At 40.2% G+C, this 21,089-nt stretch overlaps 1 protein-coding gene across 6 annotated transcripts in view; it reads left to right on the plus strand.

Moving 5' to 3' along the window:
* VTI1A (vesicle transport through interaction with t-SNAREs 1A) overlaps window positions 1-21,089 on the plus strand; it is a 382,025-nt gene that overhangs the window by 1,246 nt on the left and 359,690 nt on the right. For all 6 annotated transcript variants that reach the window (XM_040254974.1, XM_040254975.1, XM_040254972.1 and 3 more), the window contains exons 2-3: window positions 10,039-10,097; window positions 14,827-14,937. In XM_040254974.1, coding sequence (XP_040110908.1) covers window positions 10,039-10,097; window positions 14,827-14,937 — 170 coding nt within the window. The remainder of the gene's footprint in view (window positions 1-10,038; window positions 10,098-14,826; window positions 14,938-21,089) is intronic.

The following is a 21,089-nucleotide window of genomic DNA, read 5'->3' on the forward strand; positions in this document are numbered from 1 at the left end:
GGGAACGTTTCTCTGAGTCTTCGTTTTGGTTGGGTTTTCTGTTACTTTTGTTTGTGAAATACAGAGATGTGAGAGTATTCAACGAGAATGAATTAACGTACCAAGGTCATGGGTCTACACCATACAGCAACGTTGTTTTGTTAGTAACGATGTTATTACTATAGGCAGAAAAACAGGGTTAAAAGCCGTGGTGCCTGGATTCAAATCCCATCCTGCCACTTAGAAGTTGTATTTAGACAAGTTTCTTAACCTCCCTCAACTTTTATTTCTTGGTAAAATGGAAAGAATTGTGCATTTCATGTGAAGATTAAATGACTTAACATATGTAAAGTCCTTTTTTTTTTTTTGATGTTAGCTGCTATAATCGTTAATATTTTTCATACTACCAAGCTCATTTATTTTTTTCTCATCCTTGAGAAACGATGTATAAAAATCGGTACAGAATAATTTTTCTCACTTTTAAAGTCCCACAGCTGTCATTCAGAAGAGTTTTTTTGTTTTAGCACATCTTATTTTAAATGCTGGACTGTCAACTATGTGAAGGTGGGAGCTATCTTTGATTTCCTTGGCATTTACTTAGAAGGAGCTCAGGAAAATGTTTAAGGAAATGAACAGATACATAAATATGATATCATGTAATTTTCATCTGTAGGATATTGTTTTAGGATTTGTTTTCTCTCAATACAGATTTAATTTGAGTATTTAGTTGCAAATAAGATTGCTATTCGGGAACTTAGCTGTGGTAGGGAAATTGAACCATATACCTTCACTCTGTGGTGTAAAGTTTATCTGTGAACTGGTGGTCAACTTCATTGTTCCACCTTGTCAGTCAGTCCTTGATGCCAGCAATAATTTCTCCTAGACCTAAGTTGTGATTCCTCTTTTCCTTTCCCCACCTCTCCCCAAACTTATGTGTTTATAAATAATTTTCTTCCTTTATTTCTTTATTTTTCTCCTCCCCCTCCCACACCTGTTTTCTATTAATAGGGACATTTGCTTGAAGCCAGGATCTCTGAACTTACACCCCATTCATCTCCTGAAGTCCCAGTTAGTTCTGGAGGAGGTGGAGGATGATGTCTTAAAGAGGTGTATGAGTCCAAGTGAGGGAACAAGAGGAGAGAACCAAGGTAGCATATACCACGGAGCTCTGCTGCCTGGGAGATTGTTGTGGCGAAAGTGGCCAATGGCCTCATCACTTCATGATACATCACCTCGCCTCTTCTCTTCAGTTCTGCTTTCCTCCACCGCCCAAGATCATCTTGATTTTTGTTGTCATTATCATTGGAGCCTACCTTTGTCTTCAGTCCCAGAACCTCAGAATATCAGGATTTGTGGTTTTGTGGGATTTTTGCTCTATTTTAATTGTCAGAATTATAGCTGAGCAAACATTTTTTGTTTGTGCTAATAGCTTTGGTATTGAGAAGCTATGCTATAAAGTAACAAAGTCATTCATGGTTGCAAAATTGTAACAGCCAATTCCAAGAAAACAGATTTGTTACAATTGTTGTTGTTGTTTTTCTTACCTTTATATTTTAATGTGACCATTCTTACCACATAGAAACCTTTGAATTAAGTAACTTAAAGACCTTGAATTTCTACAGCTACAATGTAATGTAAGGTCCAAAGAAGCAGCTTCATGGGAATTGAAAGGAGACTATAGCTGGCATTGGAAAAATGCTTACTAACTTGAATAATTAAATGCTAGTAATTCTTAAAAATACTGTGGTTTCCCTCTTAATAATTATTTGTACTTGCTAATTTTATAATCTGTTTCTAGTTGATAAATAGGGAAAGATAAAAAATATATCTTTGTAGTTATGCATTTCAGATGTATATCTGTGGACAACAGAAATTGATTATGTGCAACCATGCAAAACTAGTATGATTAAAAGTAATTATAATCTCTTCCTGGCATCATTGGTGGTTGACCCAGAAATTACCCAAGTTAAGGTTAAAAATTGGAGCAAAATTTTCAGCCAAAGCAGTTTAGTCCCTGAAATATTAACTTACTGAAATGGAATTAAAATAAATTGGATTGATTGCAACTAACTTCATTCTCTGCTGTGCATGTACAATGTGTTAAAGTGTTACTTCCAAGAGAATAAAAAGATTAAATATTTTAAAACTTCAAAAAGAAATTTGATTACTCTGTGGACCAAAAGATAGATCAGTCTCTTCTTAAGTAATATTCTTATGGCACTATATTTGAGCTTTGATTTTAATGATTTGTATTCTGGAGTAAAGTCAGGAAAATGGATGAGTGGAAACCATTACTAATACTAATTGTGACGTTCCTCTTTCTCTGATGATGAGTTATAAGTGGGGGAGATACTTTGTAGAGGCGGGAATTCCATGCCAGCTTCCTGAAGGATCTTAAGCAAAAGGTTCCTTTGCAGTTAGTTGCTTACCTCACCGTGTACAAGGAGAAAAATGGTCTGTTGTGAAGCCTATTATCTGGTAGCTGTAGTCAGAAATACTGAGAAAGGCATTATGGTAACTTGGTGACACTTCACACGTGGCATCAGATCTGTTTAGAATCCCAGCTCTGCTGCTTATTAGATGTGCAACTTGGGCATGTTGCCTGGCCTAAGTCTGCCTCCTCCACCTGGAAAATTCAGTGTGTGTGTGTGTGTGTGTGTGTGTGTTGGAGGCAGGGTGTGTGTATGATAGTTTCACCCTTCAGTCACTCAGTCATGTCCGACTCTTTGCGACCCCATGAATTGCAGCATACCAGGCCTCCCTGTCCACCACCAGCTCCCGGAGTTCACTCAAACTCACGTCCATTGAGTCAATGATGCCATCCAGCCACCTCATCCTGTGTCATCCCCTTCTCCTCTTCCCCCCAGTCCCTCGCAGCATCAGAGTCTTTCAATGAGTCAACTCTTCGCATGAGGTGGCCAAAATACTGGAGTTTCAGCTTTAGCATCATTCCTTCCAAAGAACACCAAGGACTGATCTTCAGAATGGACTGGTTGGATCTCCTTGCAGTCCAAGGGACTCTCAAGAGTCTTCTCCAACACCACAGTTCAAACGCATCAGTTCTTCGGTGCTCAGCCTTCTTCACAGTCCAACTCTCACATCCATACATGACCACTGGAAAAACCGTAGCCTTGACTAGACGGACCTTTGTTGGCAATGTAATGTCTCTGTTTTTTAATATGATGTCTAGGTTGATCATAACTTTCCTTCCAAGGAGTAAGTGTCTTTTAATTTCATGGCTGCAATCACCATCTGCAGTGATTTTGGAGCCCCCCAAAATAAAGTCTCCCACTGTATCCATTGTTTCCCCATCTATTTGCCATGAAGTGATGGGACCAGGTGCCATGATCTTCGTTTTCTGAATGTTGAGCTTTAAGCCAACTTTTTCACTCTCCTCTTTCACTTTCATTAAGAGGCTTTTTAGTTCCTCTTCACTTTCTGCCATAAGGGTGGTGTCATCTGCATATCTCAGGTTATTGCTATTTCTCCCAGCAATTTTGATTCCAGCTTGTGTTTCTTCCAGCCCAGCGTTTCTCATGATGTACTCTGCATAGAAGTTAAATAAGCAGGGTGACAATATACAGCCTTGACGTACTCCTTTTCCTATTTGGAACCAGTCTGTTGTTCTGTGTCCAGTTCTAACTGTTGCTTCTTGACCTGCATATAGGTTTCTCAAGAGGCAGGTCAGGTGGTCTGGTATTCCCATCTCTTTCAGAATTTTCCAGTTTATTGTGATCCACACAGTCAAAGGCTTTGGCATAGTTTCACCCTTACAGTGTTGTAAAAGTCAGTTGAAATAAAGCGTATGATTTTGTTGTTGTTCAGTTGCTGAGTTGCTCCTCTTTGCAACCCATGAAGTGCAGCACACCAGGTTCTTCTGTTCTCCACTATCAACCAGAGTTTGGTTATTAAGTTGGTGCTGCTGTCTAACCATCTCATAACTATTAGTAGTTGCCCTTCAGTCTTCCCCGGTAACATGTTGAATCTTCTAACCTGGACGGCTTGTTTTCCAGTGTCATATCTTTTTGTCTTTTCATACTGTTCAGGGGATTCTTGAGGCAAGAATACTGGAATGGCTTGCCGTTTCCTCCTCCAGTGGACCATGTTTTGCCACAGCTCTTCGCTGTGACCCATCCATCTGGTGTGGCTCTGCATGGCATCACTCATATCTTCACTGAGTCATGCAAGCCTCATTGCCACAACCTAGTTGTGATCCTTGAAGGGGAAAGCATATAATACCCTAGCACAATTTTCCTCCCTTAAGAGAGTGCATGATAAATTAGCAGCTACTGATACTGCAGTGGTGAAGACAACAGCTGTAGGGTTAGTCAGCACCTAGCTTCTCAGACTCTGTGATATTAGTTGAGCTCTTAAAGAAACATTGACCCTCAATTTTGTTTCCTTTCTGTGCTAGAGTGAATGTCTCTTGATGAGCACCTGCATTTGAAGGGAGATGTGTGATGGGCACTTTGGGATACAAACTTGGAATTGGACTCTGAACGCAGGATAACAGGGAGGAAGTCAGGGAGAGAAATGGAAGTGGTGGGGTGAGATGGGTGTCTTTTCTGGAAGGAAATGCTTCAGTCTAGCTAATTGATTATGCCCCATCCCTGGAGGCTTTTGGACACTGTCTAGACATGGCCATGTGTGGAAGAAGCTGTGACATTCATCCATGATTCTCTCTTGCCTTTGCAAAGTGATTGTAATAAGATAATTCAGAAAAGTCTGCTTTTATTTATGAATACTGTGGTTTGCTTTACATCCATGTGGTTCTGGAGCTGTAATGTTGATGTGTAACTGTTGAGCACTTGAAATATAGCTGTTGCCCTGTAGTGAAATGACAATGTTTTTAATATTAATAAATTTAAAAATATTAAAATGAATTTCTCCTGGTTTTTTTTTTTTTTTTTTACTTTTTGAAATGTGGCTACTAGAAAATTTAAAATTCTGTTATGTGACTTGCATGCATCATATTTTTGTTCTATAAAATTAGAGTTGAAGAGATGGTTCCAGACCTAACTCAGGAACTCAGGTGCAGAGTGAGTTGAAGTAGGGTGAGTAGGACTTGAGTTAGGCACACTCACATACCCACATTCTAATCCCTTAAGTAATTTAGTTGACCTGAGTAATAGCCTTGGGCTACCCAGGTGGCTCAGTGGGTAAAGAATCCACCTGCCTTGTAGGAGATACAGGAGACGCAGGTTCCATCCCTGGGTTGGGAAGATCTCCTGGAGGAGCAGATGGCAACCCACTCCAGTATTCTTGCCAGGAGAATCCCATGGACAGAGAACCCTGGTGGGCTACAGTCCGTGGGATCACAGAGGTGAACATGGCTGAAGCAACTGAGCACACATGCACACATGCACGGCAAGTAATAGCTTCACTGATTTTTTAAAAAATGTTTAATTTTAAAACAGGTTTAGATTTACAGAGAAATCACAAAAATAATACAGAGAATTCCTGCATAGTCCATGTCCAGTTTCCTCTATTGTTGATTTCTTATATTAATATGATACGTTTCTTGCAGCCAGTGAACCTGTGTTGCTACTTATTATTAACTGACGTCCATACTTTATTCAGATTTCCTTCTTTTTTTTTTTTTGATCTAGTGTCTTTTTACTATTCTAGGGTCCAGTCCAGGGTACTACAAACCATTTGTAGTAGTCATGACTCCTCAGGTTCCTCTTAGTTGTGACAGTTTCACAGCCCTTTCTTTGTTTTTGAACACGTTACAGGTTTAGAGGAGTACTGACCAACTGTTTTATAGAATGTTCCTCAGTTGGGATTTGCCAGATGTTTTTCTCATCATCAGACTAGGGTTGTAAGTTTTTGAGAGGAAGACCACAGAGGTAAACCACCGTTTTCATCACATCATGTCAAGAATTCACACTGTAAGGTAACTTAGCAGTCTTGATATTAACTTTGACCACCTGGCTAAGGTAGTATTTGTCAGGTTTCTCTTCTGTAAAGTTACTCTTTTCTCTCTTTTCCTTATTCTTAGAAGGAGATCATATCCATAGTCCACACTTAAGGAGCAGGGGATCATGCTTCATCCCCTTGAAGGCTGAGGGTTTATGTAAATTATTTGGAATTCTTCTATATGATTCTTCTAGAGAGATTTGTCTGTTCTCCACTTGTTAATCCAGTCATTTATGTGCACAGACTCATTTATACTTTGTGTTGTATTCCAGTACCACTTTATTTTGCTGCTCAGATTATTACAGCTTTGACCACTGGAATTCCTTCCAGCCGGCTTTTTTGTCATTTTGATATATGCCCATCAGTGGGGTTCTTTTTTCTCTCCTTAGCGTTTCCTTACTTTCTGATATTATAAGATACTCCAGAATCATCCTGTATTTTCCGTATACCAGTCCTTGCATCAGTAGCAGAGTCCTCTTTCCTTTTATTGAAAAATGGTGTTAGAAACCAAGATCTGGACATTAGGTGCACACATTGGTACTGAGGTTTTATTACTTCTGGACCCTTTTAGCTGACAGCAAAGAAAAATGTGTGTATGCTAACTCATGTATACATACATACTGATAAAGTTTTGTGTGTGGGCCATCTATATTTATAATAAGCTAAACATGAGTTATGTTAATGTCTCCAACTCTAGTCCTTTATTCACACGAATCATTCTAGAATGGGTTTGTCTTAATTACTTCTTTCATAAAGAGAAACTTGCCATTCTAAGTAGGAAGATTTGCCCCAGTCCTCACTGATACAATTTTTCTTTCTTTCTCTCGTTTTGTATGTGTGTGTTTGTGTGTGAAATTTGAACAGAATCTGTACTTTAGTTAATAATTCTATATTGCATGTCAGTTTCCTATTTGTTTGTTGTTTTTTACAACATAACATTTCTTTATATTCTCAGAATTGGATTAGAAGTTTCAAGCCTCATTCAAAAAAATTTTTTAAATCACTGAGATAATAAACTTTCTAGACTTTTAGGAGTAATACTAGATGCCAAAATAAATGGAAATATATCAAAGTTTTGAGTGCATTTAAATTAGAAATCTAGCATCCTATTCATACTTGGTCAAACAAGTGGAACCAAAATGTTATAAGTATTTTAGCTAGACAAACATTCATGAGGTTTCTAAAATATATATAGATTATGTGTACTATATATATGTATGTATACAAAAGCTTTTCTACTACGTTTGATAAAGGCTTGCGAGAACAACAAAAAATGAGATGGAGAAGTTGGAAAACATAAACTAAATTAAATGGGAGCACTGAATATGAAAGAGAGCAGCCATGTTTAAAAACAACTGGACTATGTGATGACCTTTTACAATTTTTCTTATTCTCTGTGAGTAACAAATATGGTGCTGAATTATAAGACTCATGGATTCATTCAGTAAACACACAGTGCATGCCTACCATGTACAACTGTCTGTGCTAAATACAGAATTAGGACAAAGATGTGTCGAGAGTGGTCCCTGCCTTCAAGGAGCTGGAAATGAGTCTGAAGGGAACCAATTACTAATGACCATCAGGGAGGCTAGGGCAGAGCACGGAGGTCTAGGAATTCAGAGGAGATAAGATCATGTCCTGGGAGGTCATGGAGAATTCAGCAGACAGAAAAGGGGAAAGACTAAATGAGTTGCAGTAAGTGGATACAGTGGGCATCTGCTGCTTCCGAAGGCCCAAAACTCTCTGTTCTGTCTTCTGGGAGCATCTTCTCCATTTTCCTTTGAGAAATTCTCTAAACCCAGTGTTGGTGGAACTGACAGGCTGCCATGCCCTGTCCAGGTCAAGAAGAAAATACCTTACTCAAGGGAGGACAGTCAGTGAATTTTCGCCAGAAATTGGAATTTGGACTCTGCTTCTGCAGAGACTGTCAGTAAATTCCTGCTCCCTTGGTTCCCTGAGCCACCATGGTACTGTCCTCCCTGAGCTTGGGAACACCTTTTCCATTGATTCTTTGTTCTTTTTATTCAGTCGCTATTTCGCTATTTCGTGTCTGTTTGCAGCCCAAAGGATTGCAACATGCCGTGCTCTTCTATCCTCCACTATCTTCTGGAGTTTGCTCAAATGCATGTCTATTGAGTTGGTGATGCTATCTAACCATCTCATCTGCTGCTGCTCCCTTCTCCTTTTGTCTTCAATCTTTCTCAATATCAGGGTCTTTTCTGATGAATCGGCTGTTTGCATCAGGTGGCCAAAGTATTGGAGCTTCAGCTTTAGCATCAGTCTTTCCAATGACTGTTCAGAGTTGATTTCCTTTAGGATTGACTGGTTTGATCTCCTTGCAGTCCAAGGGACTCTCAAGAGTCTTCTCCAGCACCACAATTCAAAAGCATCAGCTCTTCGGCGCTCTGCCTTCTTTGTAGTCCAACTCTCACATCCATACAGGACTGCTGGAAAAACCATAGCTTTAACTATATGGTCCTTTGTCGACAAAGTGATGTCTCTGCTTTTTAATATGTTAAGTTTGTTATAGCTTTTCTTCTGAAGAGCAAGCATCTTTTAATTACATGACTGCAGCCACCATCTGCAGTGATTTTGGAGCCCAAGAAAATAAAATATGTCACTGCTTCCACTTTTCCCCCCTCTATTTGCCATGATGTGATGGGACCCTGTGAGCCACCCTGAATTATTCTAATAAATTCTGTTTTTGGCTTAGGTTAGCCAGAATCAGTTCTGTTGTATTCAGCCAAAGAACCTAAATAGTACCTTGAACAAAGGCTTAGGTCAGGGAATAAAATTGCGCTTGGATAGTCATGGATAGCATGCAGAGCACATACTAGAGAGCTAGTAGTTGGAAATACAGTTGGAAAAGTTGCTTGGGTCTGGAATGTGGAGGGCCTTGACTTCCAGGCTCAAACGATTCAACCAGAGCCACATTTCTGGAAGATCAAATGGGGGAAGAGGGATTGAATGGTGAAAGTGAAACCATTGTGGTTGGTAGCATAGCTTCTTTCATAAATTCTTGTACTCACTGCACTATTTATTCATTTTACTACCATGATTTGAGAACTGATTATACATCAGGCTCAGGGCTAGACTGTAGAACTAGGACATGGTTCCTGTCTTCCCAGAGCCTCCAAGGTAGAAGATAAATCAGCCCTGTGAGTGTGAGAGAGAAATCATGAGGATTAGGTAAGAGATCTAGGAACTTTCTATAAGAGCAAGGAGTTAATTCTTCTGTTGGGTTAGGTAAAACTTCAAAGAGCTGGTGATTTCCAGGGAGAAATAAACAGGCTGATAGACTTGGAATGAGGGTAAGGATAACTTTTCCAAAAGTGTCTGCTAGAACATGTCTCTCCTAGAATGGAGAGTTGTGGTTGGGTTATAGCTTGATTGTGGTACAGTTTGAAGAAATCACATATAGGTATTTAGCATTTCTCAAATTAGAAGTAGTTCCTCTTGCATCAACTTATTTGAGCTAAAAAGAGTCCAAGTAGATGTATTTAGTTTCCAGTTTAGAGAGTATATACCAAGTCTCAGCTAAAAACCCTTTCTTACCCAAGATCCCATAACCATGAGTAGATAATGGTTTGGGGTTTAGAATCAGTAGTTCTGACTTCAAATCTTTCTTCCGTTACATTCAGCTCTTAAGGAGAGCACAATTTTTTAAAGGATGGTAAGATCTTGCTCAGTTTTAGGAATTATTATATGTTACTTTTGGTTTTTTAGTTTGTGGGTTTTTGTTTTGTTATATATGACCTTTTTTTTTAATATGTAATTTTTAAGTTGTACTCATGAGTACATTATTCCCAATTTATTAATGAGTTTGCAGATTCCTCATGCCACCTCTAAATCTGTTGTTGACACAGTCTCTTCTAAAGAGCAAAATAATTTTTGTTTTTTCTTAAAAATGTTACAGCATCTCTTCAGTACTCTACAGGATTATGTATTTCCAGATTGCCTAAAATCAGTGTCTTACAGTGTTTCCTAACCCACCAAAGAAAGATATGGCCATTTGCCTGATATGCTAGTTCTTTACTTTGGTTAATCAGAAAGGAAAAAAAGATATATAAAAATAGAAGTTTTTAAATATTAAGTTTATCTGTAACCTTAGCAATTCCTTGATGTTATTGTTTGTTTCAGATGAGAAGAAGCAGATGGTTGCAAATGTGGAGAAACAGCTCGAAGAAGCGAAAGAACTGGTATGTACAGACTTAGTAACATATTTAAAACACTACCAGAGCCATTTAATCTGATGCCTTCCTCTAAGCCTCATTTATTCATTGTAGAAATGTGAAGCATACCTGATTAAGTGCTCATGATTAAGAATTCATCAGTGTCTACATTGGAGAGAATTTAATAGCTTCTTGGAATTTTACTCCTCTTAATAAAGGTGATTCATTAAATGCCCACTTTGAATTTTTATCACTTCACAATACCTTTCATAATAGCTATAAATAGCTAACCCTGGTTAAAGGTGTATTAGGTATCAGACATGGGTTAAGCATGTTATTTGTTTTATATTATTTAATTTTCACAAAATCTCTATGAGACAGGAACTGTTTGTCAAAAACTGTTAAGGATTGAGCTTTTCCCTACTTGTCCACTCACAAGTGAGCTTGCCACAATCTCGAGGATGCGGATAGAAGACATTAGATTCCTACGTCAGAGACAAAAGGCTGTTATTACTCACAGCAAAAGCTGCTGCCAAAATTTCAGCAGGCTTGTGTCAGTTCCCTGAGCCCCAATTGCCAAGGGGCTGATGCATGTTTGCCTAGAAAAATGCCTTCGCATCAGTGGATTATGTTATAGGAGAGAAACGCGAGGCCTGGGAAGGATACTGCTTTATAGCAGCTGTAAGCAAGCCTGGTCTTTGCCCCAAGGCACACATTGATTCCGAACCCCAGATTGCTCCCTGCCTGGGAAAAGAGTGATCAGGGCCTTGCATTCTTGGTGTTGCAGCAAGACATGTAGAAGTGTGAGAGATACACAGAGGAACATCATTACTCCCATTTTGTAGATGGGAAAACTGAGGCTTAGAAAGATTAATTAACTTGTCTGTGGTCCCACACCCAGTTAGTGCTTCTGTAAGGATTTGGGCTTAGGTATGCTAAACCCGGAGCTTTAACTTACCCACTACTTTTTGATACTAATAAATTCTCAAATCAAGGAACAAAAAGTATTGAAATATATTGTGTCCTAATTTGGGGTTTCAAAGACTGGTATTGCAAGTATGATTCTTCTTGTTCCTGCATTGTGGTCCTAAATGAGGGTGTTGCTTTTCTCCATACTGGAGGGTACCACTTGGTGTTCCTTCAGTACTGATATAGTTACTACAGTTTCCCAAAGTGTGTTTCTGTTAACTGGTGTTGCCTGTTCAAACAAGTTTGAAAACTGTAGCTTAAACAGAATTCTCCAATTATGGGTTTTTTTTGGTTATTATTGCTTTGGCCAGAAAATTCATTCACGTATTTTCATAAGATGTTATAGAAAAACCTGAATGAATGTTTTAGGCCAACCCAATATTTTTCCAAGCTTCTCTGGTGGCTCAACAGTAAAGAATCCGCCTGTAATACAATGCAGTATATGAGATGCCGGTTCAGTCCCTTGGTTGGGAAGATCCTCTGGAGAAGGAAATGGCAACCCACTCCAGTATTCTTGCCTGGAGAATCTCATGGACAGAGGAGCCTGGCAGGCTGCAGTCCATGGGGTTGCAAAAGAGTTGGACATGACTGAGCAACTAAACATTGACAACGGCGATATTTTTCCATAGAACTTTCTTAGACTCTTAAGTTGCCTTGAGGCACGATGACTGTCTCCAAAGGACTCGAAGGGGTGGCACTCCAAGCTAATTTGCCTGAGTAGCAGGGCCATGCACAGCAGGCCTGCTGCTCAAGACGGTGGGGGGGTTCTGAGGAGTAGGTGATTATAGCTCCCCATCACACCGCAGACACTTCCTTCCATGTCTGTGAGTGCTCAGGCAGCAAGCTGCAGAGCTGCTGCTCCGTCTTGCCCATCTCCAGTTCTTTTCTAGCTGTCAGAACGCCTGTGCATTCCATACCCTGTAACAGTGAAAGTGAAAGTCACTCAGTAGTGTCTGACTCTTTGCGGCCCCACAGACTATACATTCCCTGGAATTGTCCAAGCCAGGATACTGGAGTGGGTAGCCTTGACCTTCTCCAGGGGATCATCCCAACCCAGGGATCAAACCCAGGTCTCCTGCATTGCAGGTGGATTCTTTACCAGCTGAGCCATTAGGGAAGCTGAAGAATACTGGATCTTCCTGACCCAGGAATCGAACTGGGGTCTCCTGCATTGCAGTTGGATTCTTGACCAACTGAGCTATCTGGGAAGCCCACACTCTGTAAGAGTTACTTCTAATCTCACTGTCTCTGCAGGAGCAGCTTTATTCTAATCCTCAGCCTCTCATGTTTGCTTCTGTTTTGAAAGTTGTTTTTTGTTTGTGTTTTTCCAAATTCTTTTCTCTTTCCTTTCTTTTTTACAATCAACTGTTTTCCTCCTGCTTCCTGGCCTTCATGTATGAAGACTGAACTTTTATATGCCATAGCTGCCAACTGAGACGCTTCTTCCTTCTGGTTGGTATGCTTACCATACATAGTGCATGCTTAGACACTCAGTTGTGTCTGACTGCTTGCAATCCCTTGGACTGTAGCCCACCAGTCTCCCCTGCCCATGGGATTCTCCAGGCAAGAATACTGGAGTGGGGTGTCATGTCCTTCTCCAGGGGATCTTCCCAATCTTCCCAGGGATTGAACCTAGGTCTCCTGCATTGCAAGCAGATTCTTTACCGCTGAGCCACCAGGGAAGTACAACTGGTCAGTTCTTTGGATCGTGGGTTAACTTCTTAGCTTGTTGTTAAGTTCTCAGTAGCAGGGTTTTTGTTTGTCTTTGCCATCAAAATCTGTGTTTCGGTTCATTGGTTTGCCCTCTTTTGGAGACATTGATTTACATGATGATGTTAGAAAGCTTCTTTCCTAATAACCAAAGTTTCACTGTACCAAGAACTGTAAAACATGGTTATACCCCTAAAATATGGAGGTATGGAGGTGTGGAGCTTATGGTCATCTCCAGTTGTTACTAATATAAAGAGTTTTGTCTTAGATATGTGTTTCTGTTTGTTTAAAATGTCTATGCAGCTGACTTAATTCTGATGGCATCCTTATTAAGGACACACATCATTATATACTGTGTTTTTGATGAGGACTCTAAGTAAAGAATTTCATTATGATTTTATTTGTTAGGATTAGTTGTATTTCTGTTGAACAATTGGTATTAATCTCTTGGACACTGCATGTCTCATAATCACCATGTATTCCGCTTGACATTGGCCATGTGAATGTTGTGATAATATAAAACTAGTAGTATTACTCTTGTTTCTGGTTTCAAGTGTTTGTCGTGTGTTTCCTTTTTCTTTGTCTTACCAACTTTTAATTAGTATGTCCTTATAAAATGCCTGAAACAAAACTGTAGTTAACACTCAGATTTTCTCTTACATGTGCTTTTGCAGTTATTTGTCTGGATGATCCTGCTCGACCTTTCTAAAACTCAGTTCTTAATGATGATTTCAGAGAAGTGCTCTAAATAATTGCATTGCTGAGTAACTGATTTATTGGTGCTTCATAGTTATGCTGAGCCATGGCAATAATTTAAATGGTTACTGCTTAAATCAAGGCTAATGAAAACTTTTTTTCTTTATAAAAATTAAAGATTGTGAATTGAAACATTTTTTTAAATTTTATCTGAGTTCTACTATTTTTACTCAGACTCTTAACACCAGACAAGTAAGAGTTGTATTAGTGCCAAATGTGTAGTGTTTATGGAAATATTTATTAGGGCTATTTACTTTAAGAGGCAAAATATCTGACAACATTTTGGATGTGAGTTTATTAGACATCACCTGAGGCAATTTGTAGTTGTTGGTTTTTATTTTTTAATGCCAAGTGTAAATAAGCTATCTTTGATACCTTACATCATGCTTGCTGTCTTTCTATTTCATCATCAGTAATCACCACTCCTATTATTCACATTAGTTGAGTAGTTACCAAGTAAAAGATACTGTTCTAAGCACATTATAGGAATTACCCTGTTTAATCTTTATAGTTGTCTTACAAAAGACATACTGTTTTTTAGAAATGAGACATGTGAGACCCAGAGAAGTTAAGAAGCCTGTCCAAGCTTGCATGACTAGTGAGCAGTGGAGCCTCTGATGTGAATGCAGGTGTCTGATTTGAAAGCCTGTTTTCTTAATCATCATACTATTTCAGTATCGCCTCCCATGAAATACTCATGTGTTGTATCCAGGTTGTTATAAAGTGCCCTGCTGTGATTTCACTGAGCTTTGTGTAATTTAATATGTTACTATATCCATTTAGCTCCATATCCGCCTGGTTATAAAGTATGAGGTAGGAGGTCACAATCACATATTGGTTGTATCCTAATCAGAAAAGACTTTCCAGGAGAATTTTCACCAAATAACTGAGACTGGGCTGATATTTCATAGAGTAACTGTAGAAATCATGGTTTGGTGTATCTTCTCATAGTCCTAGTGGTTTGAAGTCAGAAGACCAGACCAGTTTGGGTTGGATGATAGAATGCTCCACAGACAGTAAAATCATTATCACGGAGGATGTTTGGCTTAACGCACATGGTTTTAAAAATTCTTGACAGAGTAAACACTTCGGCACTCCGTGTGTTACTTGGCAAGCCCTCAGTAACTGTTTATTGACCTTAACAAAAACGGAGCACAAAAGTGGTCCCAGTGTTCACTTGACCACAGGCACTTTGCTCCCTGGGCTTGATTCCTCAGGTTGTAAAATGAGGACTTGGAATTAAATCCTTTCAGCTCTCAACATCAAGTCATGTGAAGAGTAAACAGATGGTTTAAACCATGGTTTTCTCTCACCCTTCCAGCTGGAACAGATGGATTTGGAAGTCCGAGAGATACCTCCCCAAAGTCGAGGAATGTACAGCAACAGGATGAGAAGCTACAAGCAAGAAATGGGAAAACTCGAGACAGATTTCGTGAGTCAAATTCGATCCTCTATTATACTTGCCAGTCTTTACAGTGATTGTCACATCTTTTTTTTTATTGCTTCCCCCACACACCTTCGTCAGCATTAAGTGTGTTGTCTTTAGGAGCTTGTGCCCAAGACATGCCACAGCTTCCATTGTTTTGCTTGTAGGGCTGGCTGATGATGGACTTGAAGGTATGTTGCATTCCTGACTCACAAAATAGAGTCAAGTCATATGGTTTTTGAGTTTGGATGGTATTTATTGATATTTAGCATTTATCAGAATTTTGAAATCTAATTTGGGGCCTTTCAGAGTTTGCAGGTTTTAAGCTGCATTGTTCATGGATGAACTTCAGGGACTTGTGAATATCCTGCAATTATATCAGTATATTTGGATGTGTGTTTCTATATGTATGTTTTTCTGAGATAGGCTTCATAGCCTTTATTACCAGAGTTTTAAAAGGATATATTACACTTCTCCCCTCCAGGAGCTCAATTAATAATTTATATAAGGGGTCCTTTGTATTATCTTATGAGAATATTTAGCTTTCTCTTCCTATATATCTGACTTTCAACTCCACCCACCATTAGCAAATTTAAGAATATAAATTTAAAGATACTGACATTAAAATTGTTAGTAATTAGAAGGTAACAGGAGCAGAAAGATACAGATGAGCAATTCCACTTCTGGGTACATACTCCAGAAAATTGAAAACAGGATCTTGAAGAGATAGGTGTTATTGTGGCAATACCCAAAGATGGAAGCAACCTAGATAGAAAGAAAGAAATGAAGTCGCTCAGTCATGTCCGATATCCGACTCTTTGTGACCCCATGGACTGTAGCCTACCAGGCTCCTCTGTCCATGGGATTCTCCAGGCAAGAATACTGGAGTGGGTTGACATTTCCTTCTCCAGGGGATCTTCCCGACCCAGGGATCGAACCCCAGTGTCCCACATTGGAGACAGACACTTTACCCTCAGCCACCAGGGAAGCCCTGTAGTGAGCGTTCACAGGTGAGTGGATGGACACAGCATGGTGTGTGCATACAGTGGACTATTAAGGCAGCCTTAAACAGGCAGGACATTCTGACATACGGCAAAGATGAACACTGAGAACATCATGCTAAGCAAAATAAGCCAGTCACAAAGGACAAATAGATGAGCCACTTAGAGCCACATGGAGCCACGTTTCCTCTTAGATGAGTCACTTAAAGTAGGAAGTAGATTGCTGGTTACCAAGCGCTGAGGGGAGGGGAACCGGGCAGCTACTGTTTCATGGCTGTAGAATTTCAGTTTTGTGGCATGAAAAGCTGTAGAAATTGGTTGCTCAGCCTTGTGAATATATTTCACCGCCTTGAACTATACACTTAACATTGGTGACGATGGTAAATTTTATATTATATGTATTTTACCACAATTAAAAATTAAAATTAAAAAAGTGTAAATGAAGAAAGATCTGAGCTTACCGTACTGTGAGCGACAGGAATCAGGTGTGGGCATGTAAACTGACTATATTTCCGACCCTGGGGTCCAGATTTGTAAAGAAAGCTGAGAATTTATAAGGACCCTTCTGCCTCTGTTTCCTCCATAGCTGTTTCACTTTTGGAAGCCACATCTCCTAGACCATAGTGTACCTACCCTCCCACTGCAAGACCAGTGGTACTGAGTCTCATAAGAATTTTACCTGGAGTCTGGAAGTAGGGTGACTTGCAGTTTTGCATATTCGTTTTACATTATCATGGGTAGTTGCCTGAGAAGCTGAGTCGGGGTATGTCAATGACTCTGATGCAATTACTTTTTAAGTTGCATGCCTATTAATTAAAAAGAAAAATCAGAATCCACAATAGGCCTAAATTCAGGAAAGAAATGTAACTGCCTCGCTTCTGTACTTTGTACTAGATAAAACTTTTCCTGCTTGTAAAAGATAGGTTCCCTTAGCAAGAATGTGAGAGATAATGAGAAAATTGGATTGATTTAAGAATCTGATAACTTAAAATTGTACTTAGTTCTAATTAAAGTTAATGTTTTAATATAAGTGATTAAAGTAAAATAAATGTGTGTAAGGATTATTTTTGTTTGTTTACCTCGTCTTTATGAAGTGCTTTTCCAAAGATTTTCTTCTCTTGGTTTGTAAAACAACTAAGCATATTAGTCTGCTAGCATTGCCATACAGTGTACCCCAAACTGGGTGCCTTAAACAACGAAAATGTATCTTCTTGAAGTTCTGGAGTCTAGAAGTCCAAAATCAAGGTGTTGTAAGGGTTTGTTTCTTATGAGGCCTCTCTCTGTAGCTTGTGGATGGCCTCTTCTCCATGTGTCTCCACAGTCCGTATGTGTTTATGTTCTAATTTCTTCTTCTCATACAGAAACCAGTTGTATTAGGTTAAGGCTCGCCCCAATGGCCTCATTTTATTTCATTTAACTCTTTAAAGACCCCCATCTCCACGTACAGTCACATTCTGAAGTGTTAAGGGTTAGACCTCAACACATGAAACGGGGGGACATGATTCAACCCATAACAGTAAATTTAGAGAAGGAAATGGAAGCCCACTCCAGTACTCTTGCCTGGAAAACCCCATGAATGGAGGAGCCTGGGGGGCTACAGCCCATGGGGTTGCAAAGAGTCGAGCACGACTGAGCAACTTCACTGCACTGCAACACTAAATTTAGTTTTAATCTTTTCTTCTTAATTTTTTTTCTCAGAAGTTAAGTTGCTTTTATGGCTTCTAAGTCAGCTAACTCAGGGTTAAGAATTTCTTTCCTAACGACTGTTATCTTGAGTAGAGTCCTTCAGGTATTTGGATATCACATAGGTAAATGTTTCTCAGGTGTATTTTCTGTTATAAAGGAAAATGGAATGAGCAACTATGAACTAAACACTTATTCTCTGGGCGATCATTAAGATTCTTGTGTTTATTCGTATACTTGCCACACAGTTCCCTTCTACTGCGACAGGAGACATCCTTCACCACCACCATCACCGCCTTGTATGTGATTCGGTTTATAAAGTGCTTCCCCACGCATTATTCATTTCATTGCATAAAGAGCAGACAGAACAGCTGTGGATTACTATCCCCAGTTTACACACGATAGAACAAAGAGGTTCGACTTGACGATGGATTTCCTTCCGCAAGTCTCTTTTCCTTCCCTTTATTCTCGGCGGTGCTGGGTCTTGTGGGTGCGCACGGGCTTTCTAGTTGCGGCGCGCGAGGGCCCCTCTCTAGCTGTGGCGCATGGGCAGCTCACCGCAGTGGCATCTCTTGTTGCAGAGCACAGCCTCTAGATGTGCAGGCTCCGTGGTTGTGGTTTGCAGGCTCTAGAGCACAAGCTCGGTAATTGTGGCACACGGGTTTAGTTGCCCCACTGCATGCGGTGGAATCTTCTTAGACCAGGGATCGAACCCACATTGCCTGCATTGGCAGGCAGGTTCTTAACCCACTGGACCACCAGGGAAGGGCTCAAGAGATCTTTCTGGAGCTCTGTAGTAATCAGGCAGTGTCCTGGGTGCTGGGGAAAAAAGCCATGATTAAGAGATCAAGTTCTTGCTCTTATGGAATTTATATTATAGTGGGGATGATGAGAAGCAAGTAAATGCATATATCTTAGTTTTAGATAGTATTAAATTCAATAAAAAGGTGAGTTGATAGTGACTGGCAGGGCTGTTGTGACTGTTTTTGCTTGGGTGTTCTCTGCTTGAGTCGGGGAGAGAGAGAGGTGCATGTGGTCATAGAGGGAGACGGGAATGATCTGTAAGGGCATCGTAGGAGTAGTAAAGACCTTGGCTTTTCCTCTGGCTCGATTGGAAGTGATTCTAGGGCTTTGAGAAGTAAGAGGCCCTTTGCCTCCTGTGTTACAGTTTTGTCCACTTTACCATATTTTGTCACATGAGGTATTTAACAGAATGTAGAAAATATTTACATAATTCCCTTTTGACTCTTATTTTCTTCTTACATTTAATTCTTTTATTTTTTAATGGAATGAAAAATATCTTCTTAAAGACGTTGGATTACTTTGTTATACTGATATGTCTAGAAATATTGAACCCCAAGAAAAAGTAGTAGAGATGGTCCGTCCTCTTTTATTTGCAATGTTTATTGCAAATGAAGGCGTTCTGTCATGGCCCTTGTAATATCAAGACCTTGGGGGAACATCTCTGCCAGTGGGGAAAGGCAGAGGACAACTCAACACTTTTTTCTTCCACCCCATTGCCTGCTTATTTTCTTTTTTCTGGCCCTTCTTCCTCCTCTGCCCATTCTTCAGCTGCCTGGACTCTTCAGGCTTCTTTTCCACGTACCCCACTGTCTCACTCCTATGTTATCAATCCTGTGACTTCAATGACCACAGCTATATTCTCTTGCATTTCTCACTGAGACCGCCCTCCAGCTCTAAATTCATATTCCTTACTATTTACTGGGCACTTCTAATCCAGGGTCCTTTAAACCTTAAGTTTGACAATGCTAGTCATTTCAGCATGAGCTTTAATTTTTCCCTCTTTATCTTCTTGCACATCCAGTTGGTCACTGAGAGTTAACAATCCTCCCACTTAAATATTTCCTGCTTTCATCACCACCACTGGAAGCCTTCATGTTTCTCAGTCTGGATCTTGTAGTAGCCTTTTCTTCTTCTATTCTTCTCCCAACCTAAACCATCCTTCTCTCCACTCTGGAATGATCTTTCCAACACCTTGATCTGAATATGTTACACTGGTCCACAAAATTCTACAGAGTTCTTATTCCATGCTGAATCAAATTCAGGTCAACTTCTAGGCTTTCTGTTCTGTTTCATTGTTTCTTTGCATGTCTAGTAATTTTATTAGTATGTACTTGATATTGTGGATCTTTGTTAAAAAGCCTGCAATTTGTTGTCTTCCTGTGGAGTAGTGCCTTTCAATCTTTTTGTTGTTGTTGTTCTCACCCCACTAAGGAACTTTTTAAGACTTTTTCCTAATTGCTCCTCTCTCCCCAAGGAAATTTTAATACCATGAATATACTGTGTCTCTGAATATCTGTTCATGTAATGTGGTCCTTTGTAAGGCCATAAATCTTTGTAATATTTAAAATTCTTCATCTTCCAAGTGGGCTTCCTTAGTAGTTCAGTGGTAAAGAATCTGCTTGCCAATACTGGAGATGTGGGTTTGATTTCAGGGTCAGGAAGATCCCCTGGAGAAGGAAATGGCAACCCACTCCAGTATTCTTGCCTGAAAAATTCCATGGACAGAGGACCCTGGAGGGGCTACAGTCCATGGGGTCACAAAAGAGTCAGACGAGACTTACGGACTAAACAATATCTTCCCAAGTACCAGTTTTAGCCTCTGGGCATAATATCACCCCTGTTGACAGTGCGTGTTGTAGAGGATGTTGTCCTTTATTTGGGCAAGCAGATGATTTGCTGATATACCCTTTCAAGGCTTATCGTTAACTTTGTTAGGACGTGTCTAGAGTAGCCTGACTTTGGGGGTATGCCTTTCTTAGATTCCATTTGAACGACTGGAGTGTTCAGTGCATGTTCCACCCTCTGTTGTTCAGAATTCTGTCTCCTGCTTTGCGTGACCTCCAGAATGTCCATTCTACCCATGTTTCCCTGATACATGTCCTCCTTAAGTCCTCTTGCCTCTACTTATGCAAGTTCATTTTCAGCCAAAGACTTAACAGGACACCTTTATAGATCTCTGGAGCGCCTTCTCTCCACCCCTCTGCTAAATTTCACCCATCTCAGCAGTCCCCACCTCCAGCGGGTACCTCCTAAGCTCAGAGACATGGTATGCTCCATTTGGGCTCCATCCGCCAGGCTGTGGGGCTTCTCCGGTGGCTCAGTGGTAAAGAACCCGCCCGCGGACACAGGAGCTGCCGGAGGCGCAGGTTTGATCCCTGAGTCGGGAAGCTCCCTTGGAGTAGGAAATGGCAACTCACTCCAGTATTCTTGTCTGGGGAATCCCGTGGACAAGGAGTCTGGTGGGCAACAGTCCACGGGGTCACAAAGAGTCTAATACAACTTAGTGACTGAGCACACACACGTATATATTTGCTGCTGTTGCGAAGTCGCTATGTATAGTCGTGTCTGACTCTGTGCGACCCTGTAGACGGCAGCCCACCAGGCTCCCCTGTCCCTGGGATTCTCCAGGCAAGAACACTGGAGTGGGTTGCCATTTCCTTCTCCAATGCA

This window comes from Oryx dammah, unplaced genomic scaffold (assembly GCF_014754425.2).
Source record: "Oryx dammah isolate SB20612 unplaced genomic scaffold, SCBI_Odam_1.1 HiC_scaffold_14, whole genome shotgun sequence".
Taxonomy (NCBI): Eukaryota; Metazoa; Chordata; class Mammalia; order Artiodactyla; family Bovidae; genus Oryx; species Oryx dammah.